At 36.0% G+C, this 11,478-nt stretch overlaps 1 protein-coding gene across 2 annotated transcripts in view; it reads right to left on the reverse strand.

Moving 5' to 3' along the window:
- Positions 1–11,478, reverse strand: part of GTF2H1 (general transcription factor IIH subunit 1) — a 29,666-nt gene that overhangs the window by 6,666 nt on the left and 11,522 nt on the right. For both annotated transcript variants that reach the window (XM_004019471.4, XM_042238001.1), the window contains 8 exons: positions 10,813–10,978; positions 9,767–9,860; positions 8,273–8,422; positions 8,065–8,144; positions 5,399–5,526; positions 5,202–5,289; positions 2,864–2,952; positions 2,378–2,495 (listed from right to left, as the gene is read on the reverse strand). In XM_004019471.4, coding sequence (XP_004019520.1) covers positions 2,378–2,495; positions 2,864–2,952; positions 5,202–5,289; positions 5,399–5,526; positions 8,065–8,144; positions 8,273–8,422; positions 9,767–9,860; positions 10,813–10,978 — 913 coding nt within the window. The remainder of the gene's footprint in view (positions 1–2,377; positions 2,496–2,863; positions 2,953–5,201; positions 5,290–5,398; positions 5,527–8,064; positions 8,145–8,272; positions 8,423–9,766; positions 9,861–10,812; positions 10,979–11,478) is intronic.

Consider the following 11,478-nt stretch of genomic DNA (forward strand, 5'->3'; position numbering starts at 1 on the left):
CAAGGGCACCTTTTCAGGGGTGACAAAACTTGCCTTTTATTTGTGTTGGTAATTACATGACTATATACACACTGAATTCAAAAGAATATACTGAAAAGGTAAATTTTACTGTAAGATATCTCAGTTAAAAAAAAAAAGGATAGCAACAATTTATAACCCACAGAATATAAGAATCCATGCTTATAAAGTAAATAAATATGAATGAGCCAGGGAGGTTCAGAAGGTCAACTGATGGGAGGACAGAATTAGAAAATCACCATTTAACTACCACTATGGTAATAACTGTTTTCAGCAAGAATCATCAACATATTCTAAAACATTAGTCAGTAAAAGTTTGAGGGTAAACAAAATAGTTACACAGTATCTCCCCACAAGATACTTACTAATTATGAAGGGAAAAACTGGTAAGTTTTCCTCAGAGAAATCAGATAGACAGAGCCTTAACCAAGTGATCAAAGTTAGCACTGCAAGGCAGGACAATAAACATGTGTTTCCTCGTAAGATGCACAAAGGATGACGTATTACTTACACAGCAACCTGGTGGAAATTCTTGCTAAAAATGAAATCCAATCATGAGAAAGTGTTAAGAGAAACTGAAGTTGACGGCATTCTACAAAAAAACTGACCTACTTTTCGAACATCAAGGTCATGAAAGATAAAGACTGAAAGACTACTCCACCATAAAGGAAACTAAAGAGACGTAAGAACCGAATGCAATTCATGAACCTGATTTGGATGCTGGACCAAAAAAAAATTTTTTTTTTTTGCTCCAGGGACATTAATGGTACAATTGGTGAAAATTTTCCAAGAATATAGGTTAGGGACGTCCCTGGTGGTCTAATGGGTAAGACTCCATGCTCCCAATACAGGGGGCCTGGGCGTGATCTAGATCCCATATGCCACAACTAAGATCCTGAGTGCCTCAACTAAGACCATGTGTGTTAGTTGCTCAGTCATGTCTGATTCTTTTCAATTCCATGGACTGTAGCCCGCCAGGATCCTGTCCACGGAATTCTACTGGCAAGAATACTGGAGTGGGTTGCCATTTCCTTATCCAAAGACCATGTACAGCCAAATAAAGAAAAAAAATTTTTTTGAAAAGAATACAGGTTAGATAATAAGACTTAAACAATGTTAGCTTATTGTTTCTGTAACTGTACTGTGTTATTTAGATGTATAGGGATCTGGGGTTTCCTAGGTGGCGCTAGTGGTAAAGAACTCATCTGCCAATGTAGGAGACTAAGAACTACGGTTCAATCCCTGGATCAGGAACATGTCCTGGAGAGCATGGCAAGACACTCCAGTATCCTTGCCTGGAGAATCCCATGGACAGAGGAGCCTACTGGGGTACAGTCCATAGGGTTTCAAAGAGTTGGACAGGACTGAAGCAACTTAGCATGCTCACCAAGGGATCTACCTTCAAAATGGGTCAGAAAACTTTTGCAACTTTTTGTAAATCTAAGATTATTTCAAGATTAAAAGTTAAAAAGTAAGTCCCCATATGTGATAAGCACTACAATTCAGGTTTCAATTCAGTGTCTGAGTGTTTATGAAACTAGAGAAAAGGGAAAAAATAACTCATTCCTGGGCATGCTGAGGACTGCTTTACAAAGGCAATGGAATTTGAACTATTTTGAATTATTACTATTTGTTCCTTGACACAGAAACAGGCAAAGGACACTCTTAAGAGAGAAAGCATGAGAAAAAGCACAGGAAGCACGTAGATGATACGATTAAAAACCTCTGGGTAGTTTACAGTGTGTTACGCTGGAGTACAGGACTCTTTTTAAGTTATGTGGGGAAGGAAATGGTGGACATGGCTGGAGTTGGGACTAGAGATGTGGGTTAGGGTCAGATTGTAGGGTTTGGCGAGTCAGAGAAAGAACATCCAGTTACTACGAGAAGAAAGGGAAGCACTAAAGGTTTTTAAGTTGCAGTGTGATGTGGTTGGAATCATGCTTTTATTAAAATAACTTGCAGTGGCTGTGCTGAAAACCTGACCTGTTTACCTAAGTCAAGGTGACGGAGTGAAGAATTTCTGAACTGACAGAACTTGCTGATCAACTGAAGTATGTCTAAGGGCAGGCAAAAACAAAGAATATCTACAGAATGATGTCCAGAAATTTTTTGGAAGTCTGGGAGATTTTTCCAACAAAACTGTATATATGGAAGAAAAAAAATCACCAACCACAAAACTCATTATTTTATTTTCATTATCATCTGAACTTCAGGTATGCCAAAGATTTTTCTTTACCTTTTTCAATTTATTAAGCAGAAATATGTCTTTACCCCAAGTAAAGTATGAGTTTTATAAATATGAATGTGCTCATAAAAAGTAACTGGGAATTCTGTTTTTCAAACTGTATAAGTCACCTACCTGAGTTAATCTGGGTGTATAAGCTTCCATTTCTTGTCTAATACTTTGAAAAGAATTAATAATGTCCTGACTTGTTGCATACTGCAGCGACTGGATTGGAGTTGGACCATGATAATACCTGAAGATTAGCCAAGAAATTACTAATCACATATAATAAGGGTGCTCAATATTTGTCTGTCAAATATTTTAGCAGTCTCCATACAACATTCCCCCCAAGTAAAGAGTTAAAGATATTTCAATTAAATAACTTAATTCCAATAAGGGTAATAAGAGAACAGTACAGATAGCTAAGTTATTTTCTTCGCTTCAATCATTTAGGATCCTTTCCTGAGATTTACAAAGTAACTTTTTAAGGAAATATAATACTATATTTTATGGCAACAAACTGATAAAAACTTGAATACTACACTTGCAGAATAAATTCTGTACCAACTTGTGTTATAAAACTATTTTGCTTCAAATTAATTTAATAGTCACCAAACTTACCTATCTGACTTCTTGAGGTTTAGTGCAATTGTTTTTATGGAATTATTTTTTCCCAAGTCTTCATATTCAATGGATTCTTGTAACTTCGCCTATAATTATCAACACAACACTTTTTATTGCTGCACTTCCTACATGTGTCCCCTCTATACATAGCTACCACTTAACAAGAGTAACTGTTTTCCTATACTCTGACCATACTATGCATCATCAAACCTTTAATACTTGAAAATCTGATAGATGAAAATGTGTATTTTACTCAAAATAAATTAAAAAAAGTAATTTTATTATCTGTTGCAAATACTTTTTGCCCCCACTTTGGTGTTTTTCAGTTTTAATTATTCCCTTTATACTTATTCTTCTGTGGATTTTTTTTTTTGCTTAAACTTTGATCCAACAGAATTTATTGTAAAATAAAGAATAAGATAGGGAATCAGTTTTTTAAAAAAATATTATTAATTAGTCCCCCAACATCATCTGTAGAATAACATCTTTCCCCACTGATTCTGAAATGCCATGTTTATCATATATGTATTTAATCCCTCCATGTATTTGGGTTTACGTCTGCATTCTTTATCTTGGTTTTACTAATGTGCTTTCTCCTGGACTGTATACGAACAAATCTGACCTTAGCATGCTATTCAGAGTAATGTATCAATCAGTCCCACCTCACATAGACTCAGTGTGTTTTTACTACTTTCTCATTTCTATACCCTTGAGCCAACTGTCATCAGGCATACTGATGTCTTTCACTACCGTTCCCGTATGTCAAGCTCATTTCTACCCCTCCTGCTGCCTGATTTAAGTCATGTCCTGACCCAACCGTTTATATGAATCCAAATCCTAAATCTCTGCCAAGGCCTGGTCATCCACCTAACTTTCACACTTAACTGAAAGCTCCATGAATATGAGGACTCTTATTATTATTCCAGGCTCTCTCATTTTATAAATCCCTTGTAGAACACACAGCAGACAACTACTGATGTGAAAGAACATCTTGAGTCAGTTTATCACTGAATATTGTGAAAATTCACACAGTGATTTTTGACAATTTCATCACTACCAAGAATCAAGGGTACTCAGTGCAATATTGCAAAGCAAAAAATCACTTCCAAGATTTCTTTTTAGCATCTCTAACTTATATTTTAGCTTCACTTTGCTTATTTCAGAAAAGAAATATCTTACTTTGTTAATTTTAAAGGTGTATATCCTGTAGAAATATATTCGGTGACTGAAATACATAAAGGACCCATAATCTCTTAAAGTTCATAAAGTTCACAAACTTAACTATCATATTAGTTTGTTCTACAAACTTTATCTACTTACTCTCTGGTTCCTACTGTAAATAAACAATTACTATACTTTAAATTCTGTTTTACAATTATTCTTTTCATTTTGTCTTACCTATATTCTTACTAAATTCTTTGAGGACAAAAACCCAGTCTTACTCATTTTTGTTTCCTGCCACCTAATATGGCATGTAAGGCAACGAAAAAATGGTTTCTTTTAATTTTAATGAAGTGAACTATTGTCACGGTATATGCGAACTCACTTTAATTCAACGTTATCAATAATCCTTTAAAGCAGTCATTGTTCGCTGCATGCATCACTCTCCACTGTAGGGATGTATCACGACTATCATGTTTGCTATTTTCTCAATTATAATACTGTCAGTGTATCTGTATCTAAATCTTTGCATATATCTTAAAAAACAAAAGTTCCAAGTGGAATACTGTCCAGAAGTGAAATTAAGGGTATAAACCTTTAAAAATTTAATACACTATATTGCCTGATTGCCCTCTAAGAAACCCTTATCAGAATTTTTATAACGAGGGAAGAACTTAAAATTGAGGGTTACAGAAGCTTGGCAAAGTTGCAAAGAGAGAAGCAATAGACAAGTAGGTAACTGTTCATACTCCCTCACAATCCATCTTCAGTATTTAATGGAAGACATTTCTAGTTCTAAAATGCTAGGTTTTACATGAGGGCCAAATCTTATCTTTTAAAGTCAAATACACAAACCTTTAGTTTTTTCTTTCTGTCATATTGCCTTTGTTGGGTACTCTCTTTCAGAAAATGAAACTATGCGTTAACATTTATGTGTGTTTACAGGGGAAGGAGAAAAATAAAACAATAAAACCAGTTAACAGACTAGACTCTATGGAAAGTAGGCTGGTAAGCCAAAACTGAGGAAGTGTTCTTTAAGCCAAATACTTAACAGCTTGGTCAGAAGAATTAAAGCCATCTGAACTTATCAAGGGTCAACATAAGGTACTGGCAGTTACATAACATATATCTGGAGAAATCTGAGCCATAAGCATTCCAGACTTTTTACTCATACCCTTTTGATTGCTGGCTGAAAGCAATCTGTATCTCCGGAATTGCCATCAGTGCTGCTGGGCTCACCATTTTGTTCCTTCTGTGCTTCTCTGAAAACAAAGGGAAAAAAATTAATGTTAAGTACCACAGGAAGAACAACAACAACTATCTGGCCATCACAGAAAGCCCAGTTAGTGCACCTCTGCATGTGTACTTAACTGTTTCCTGAGACCTGCTGCCAGGACCATGGCACTGTGATGGTTAAATCTCTTGATGATGGCAGCGTTGCTGTTCTCTCTGATGGATTTAGAATTAGAAGTAGATGGCACGGAGGAAATGCCATAGCCCTGCAAGGAACAATTTAGTACAGATATGTTGAGTTAAAAAGTTTTCTGGATATAGGACTCAAAATATTTACAGATAAAAATTTAAAAATAAGTAACATTATACACACACACAAAAATGAAAAAATGCTACTAACTGCTTTTAGTATCACAAAAATATCTTAACTGCTAAGTGCTGCATTTTTTTCCCTAAGGAGCAATTTTGGGCTAGTTAGCAAAACATTAAAATATTGGTTAGTTGGGATGCTGGGCTGTAAGCCATTACACTTAAGTTAAAACTTACAGGTGCTACGAAAGAAGTGGTCAATCCCATTAGAGGTGGGGGGCGGGGAGGGTAGGTTCAAAAGAGCTTCGTGGAGCACCGTAAGATGAATAGGTAGGTGCTTGCAAGGCAAACACTGAGACAACATTTCAGGAAGAAGAAACTGCTTAAACAAAAGGTATAGGAGTAATGTAAAACATACTGGGTCATGGGTTTGTGTGCAGTTCAGTATACCTCGAATGAAGGGTGGGACAGGAAACAGCCCCAACTGAGTATGCAGAGGCCAAATTAAGAAGAGACTGGCAGTAGTTCCGATTTTATTCTAAGTTCAATAAGAAATCCCTGAAAAAGTTTTTACATAGGGGAACATTATGATCTGATTTATAACTCTTACTGCTAGGGAAGAATAAACTATAGGGAACAAAAAGAAACAAGAAGATCAATTAGGAGGCTAATGTGTCTGTGCAGACAGTTTTGAGATGTAGCGCACTTGCTGAGCAACTGAATGTTGGAGGTCTACAAAGGGATGGGATCAAGGAGACTACTAGGTTTTGGCTTGAACAAACGAGTCCATGGTAATGTTTTTTTTTTTTTAACTGACACAGGGAAGGGCCAGGAAGAAATAGGTTTTTGACGATGGGAATCGAAAGACTCCATTCTGGACATGTTATGCTGAGGGGTAACAACCTAGATGAAGATGCCAAGTCGGGAGTTGGACATATGATTCTGGACTCTTGGGTTAGCCAGACCAGGACTAACTGGGAGTCATCATCACACAGTTAGTATTGGTACTTTTAGCAATGGAATGGAAAGAATGTAATTACAAGGAGCCCCAAGCCCATATCCTGGGACAGAATTACTAGAGGATGATAGGGAAAGAGGAGGGAAAAATTGAATCAACCAACACTTTTATTAAAAGGCTTGGTTTTATCAATTTTTATATATCCATGCAAGGGAATACAACATGGATAGTTTTAAAAATGTAAATAATAATAAAAATAATAGATCATTGTGTAACTTTAAGGTTTACAATGTGTTGATTTCAGATTGCAAAATGATCACCAGTGTAGCTAATACCCCATCATGTCACATAATTATCATTTCTCTTGCTGAGAACTAAGACCCAGTTTCTGAGCAACCTGAGGCTTCTACTGTCAGCCATGCTGTGCATTAGGTCTACAAAAATGATCTACTAGCTGTAAGTTCGTATACTTAAACAACAACTCTCCAAATTTCCTACCCCTCCTCAAGGTCAGAACTATTAACCTCAGTTTACAAGAAAAGTGATATTAGAAACATTAAAAAAACTACAATTTAAAACCAAGTAGTTTGGTTTTAAAGTCAACGTACTTAACAGCTGTGTGGTTTATTTAGCTTCATTTTCTCAGGGTGATTAAAGAGGTCATGTTTATAATGTGTTGAGATTCACCAAGGAAGTGACTGAGTGCTGGGAATTTTCAAGAAAACAACTGAATTTCATTCGGGAAACAACTAACTGGGGCACCAAGATTATTTTCTGTTAATTTAATAATTTAGACTATAGATGAAATTTTAGCATTGGTTTTCTCACCTGGAGCATGCATACACTAAGAGCAGACAGACAAGAACACGTCAATAAAAAAGGAGCCGAAGGAAAGCAAGAAAATTAACAAGTGAAACGAAGGGCACTAAAAGGTAACAGTGTCCAGAGAGTAACTGAGGAAGGCAAGTTCCTTTCTAGACTAGAAGACAGAGGCAGGGACAGAATTAGCCTTGATCAGAAGGGATCACCTATTTCTCTAGCATTGGATGAATTTCTAAGTCTGGAGTCATGACGTTGAGGTAGGTAGCTCATACTTGATGGTCCAGCTATTGAAACATAATGGGGCTAATGTGGAGTAATGGTCATGACTGTGCTTAACATTTGGTAAACAGTGGGCAACCAATGATGTTTATCATCTTTTCCCTATCTACGAATATTTTTTCACACTTACTTAATGTCAGATATAGCATAAACATTTGTTAAACCTTTATTAATACCTAGACAACTGTTGATAAGGCAGTTAAAAAATTCTTGTAAAAAAGGTTCTACCAACTCACAGAGGAATTTCAGTTCTCCCATGCAATCTTAATAATGAACAGTACTATCAAAAAAGCACTTTTGATAAACCACTCCAAATAACGTTATTCTGTTTTACCTTCTCACAAGTAGAACATCTATACTTCAGGCAATTTTAAAATACAAATGTTGAAGACTAGGAAAAGACTTTTCTCTTGTAAATCCTTTTACTACTACTTACCTCATCTAATGGTTTATCTTCCAAAGCTGTTAAGTCAAGTAGCGGGTTTTTCACTCCTAATGAAACCATTGTTTTTAATCCTAGAGAATCAATGAAATAAAAAATTGATTAAGTTTTACGTTTCCCAGAAAGCAAAAAATGAGTAATGGCACTGATGACTAGAGAGCAGCAGATGAAATGCTAGAGTGTGTCAGGGATAAGCAATTACCTTTTTCATCTATTTTGGCACATTCTGCAAAGAGGTCCTTTGACCCTGTATTCAGCCGGTCCCTGTGAAAATAATGGGACTGAAAGAAACGTGTCCAGAATTCCTTTTCTGTCATGTTGTGGGGAACATTTTCTGCATATTTCATTTTTACTGTGAATAAAAACCACAACAGTTACATACTGAATTTCCAATTCTTAAAACCTCTCAAAATTAGTTTAAAAGTAGTCCAAGAGCAAAACCAAATTATGAAAGATTTCAACTTTACAAACAATACGTAATAATTTAACTGTATCACTTGAGAGATTACGTTAGACATTACCTTTATGAATCTTAAATTACAAACAAAACCTTATTTTGCACCAAGAAAATTATTAAGCTTCAAGTTTCAAAGTTTTATTGGGAACATCAAGATTAAGAGGAAGACCTGAGTTTGCCTGTTTGATCATTTATATATGGACACTTTTAGTCCAAGGCACCATATTGGGTGCTGGGGAAATAAAGATCTCCATAACCCACTGGACTATCAGTTCAGCACTCCAGAAGCCTGTGTTGTCTAATAAGCAAAGAGATTAAGTTAAGAGGTTAAGGTCTCTTAAGCTGGAAAGCCTGAGTTTAAAATTCGAGGTCTACTACTTATTACCCAATGTGATGCTGGACAAATTACTTAATCTTTCTTTATCTTGGTTTCCTCATCTGTAACATGGGGTAATAACAACCTAATTCATAGGTACTATTTGTGACAATTAATGTTAACACACATAAAGGCCTCAGAATGGTGTCTCACAAAGATTAAACACTACATAATTATTATCAGAAAAATAGAAAATAATTACATTACAATGTGGTAAGACACACAGCCCTGTAGATGGAATGGAGAGGGGGATTACATCTGCCTACGGAAGTCAGATTTTACAGAAGTGGCAATGAAGTGATGCTTGAGGTGAATCCTACAGGAGACTGTCTCCTAAGGAGTCAAGGGGCAGAAGCTGAGGAAGCAGGGATAGAGAACAAAACGGCTTGAGAGCTTTATGTGGTTAGAACAATAACTGAAGTAACTGTTCTCAACCTTGGCTGTACATCAACATTACTAGAGCTAGGATCAAACCATTTATACTTTAGGTGATTTCTCTAAGGGAAATGATTTGTGGGTTAGAAGTCATTCTGCAGGCAGCATGAAGGATGATCTGAGTTAGTGCTGTGGACACTCATTTACTGATGCCTCTGGAGTATATCAGCCTACTCAGGTTATGTTAAAAGGTAAATAAAGTTTAAGAACCACCAGTGAAAGAATGAGAAGTCATCATACCCATGGATTGATGTCAGTACATTACACACTAACGTCTTAATATCTACCACGTCAAGCACTGGATACAGTACTTTACATGTTTTATTGCACTTCATCAGGAATAAAAGTAAGCTTTTTGTTTTTCAGATATTTCACTGAATTCATTCAAACAAATATTTTAACTATCTGAAAGAACTGATTCTTCTTACCTGCTGGATAGGTCCTAAAAATGGACTCAATGATATCAGATGTTAAATTATATCTCAAACCATTACATCCATCTGTCTGGGGTCGGACATCAGCCTAAAATAAAGACATTTGTTAAGAGTATTGGGCCAAGATGTCTAAGAACCCAACGGACACTGGAGAAAGGAGGAAAAACAGAGTCTCTGAATGAAATAGAGAGACAGACAAATCCTTTGCCTTTATTTGGCACAGAGACGGGTCAAATCAATCTGACCTGCTTCACATAACTTTAGTGACCAGTAAAATCTATGTTTCTGAAAACACAACATGGTCAAACAGACACATTTAAATGTGGCCAAAGGCAGATACTTAGTGGAAATTTAACATAAAGCTTACAGTTACCAAATATTTAACTATTTGGTTACAACATATTATCTGATTGTTTTAAGACAGGCCTTATTAATTCAATTCATTGCTAAGCACTCAGAAAGATGCCAAACATGTAACTGGTACTGAAATTTTAATGCTTTGGTTTTACCACAGTATAGACTGAAACTCACTTTCTAATTCCATACATATGGTATCCTCAACTTTCCTTTCAAGATACATGTTACAAATCTTCTTTAATTAAAATTTTTTTTTTTTTTTACCTTTTGTTCATGTGACATAGCATGTGTGGTCTTACTTCCCTGACCAGGAACTGAACCAGTGCCCCCTGCATTGTAAGTGCAGAGTCTTAACCACTGGGCTGCCAGAGGAGTTCCCAAATTTTACTTTTTTGTAACATGATGGTCATTTTACATTTAACCTTGCATTATAAGTAAAATATTGAAGTCATTAAAAAAGGAAAAAAAGATATCTGAAAGCCCTTACTTTAAAAGTATTAGGAGAAATAAGCATCAGTCCAACTGCTAGAAGATTCATTTTCAAAAGTCCATTTTAGAAGAGTATCATGGCTACTGAAGTATCTTGTTAATTTAAGGAAATACTAAATTTTCCAGAAAAATGGCATCATTAGCACATATACCAGGGTTTTTTTCCTCTTTAGAAATCTAGAAGGGTCACATACCAGAAATGCTGCAGAAATGCCAACATCCTGCTTATGATTAGACGTGGAAGAACTCTCTGCTGCGTTCACATTTAAACGATTGGCCCAGAATTCCTCAGCACTGATGACCTGACTCACAACAAGGTCTTTATAAAGCTGAAACAAAACAGGATCTTCTTGCAGCATTCTGGTGATAGAATATATCAACATATTGAACTTTTAGAATAAAACACCATTTAGGTAGCATTCTAAAAAGACCTTAGTTACACAAAACACCCAATTTTCATTTTGTGATGACTGAGCGGCAAAGGTCATTTACTTCATTTGTTAGTAACTAAAAGCAAAAACACATTTTTGGAGGAAGAAATCCAGTGCAAATAACTGGAAGGCAGTTGAAGCAGCAAAGGCTCAAGTCTTTGAGGGCCTGGATTTGGTCCTATTCATCCCTATGTTCCAGTGACACAAAGGCTGCATTTGTACAGTACTGTGGTTTCTTTCACGAAAAGCTGAATGGGAAGAGGGATTTTCTATCAACTAAGTTTTTCATGGTGATATACACTTGGAGCTATAAGCATAGAAAGATAATTCATCTTGTCAGAAATTCTCATTATTTTAAATTTATTTATTTGACCATGCCACACTACATGCAGGATCTTAGTTCCTGAGCAGGTATTGCATCTATGCCCC

Source organism: Ovis aries, chromosome 21 (assembly GCF_016772045.2).
Source record: "Ovis aries strain OAR_USU_Benz2616 breed Rambouillet chromosome 21, ARS-UI_Ramb_v3.0, whole genome shotgun sequence".
Lineage (NCBI taxonomy): Eukaryota > Metazoa > Chordata > Mammalia > Artiodactyla > Bovidae > Ovis > Ovis aries.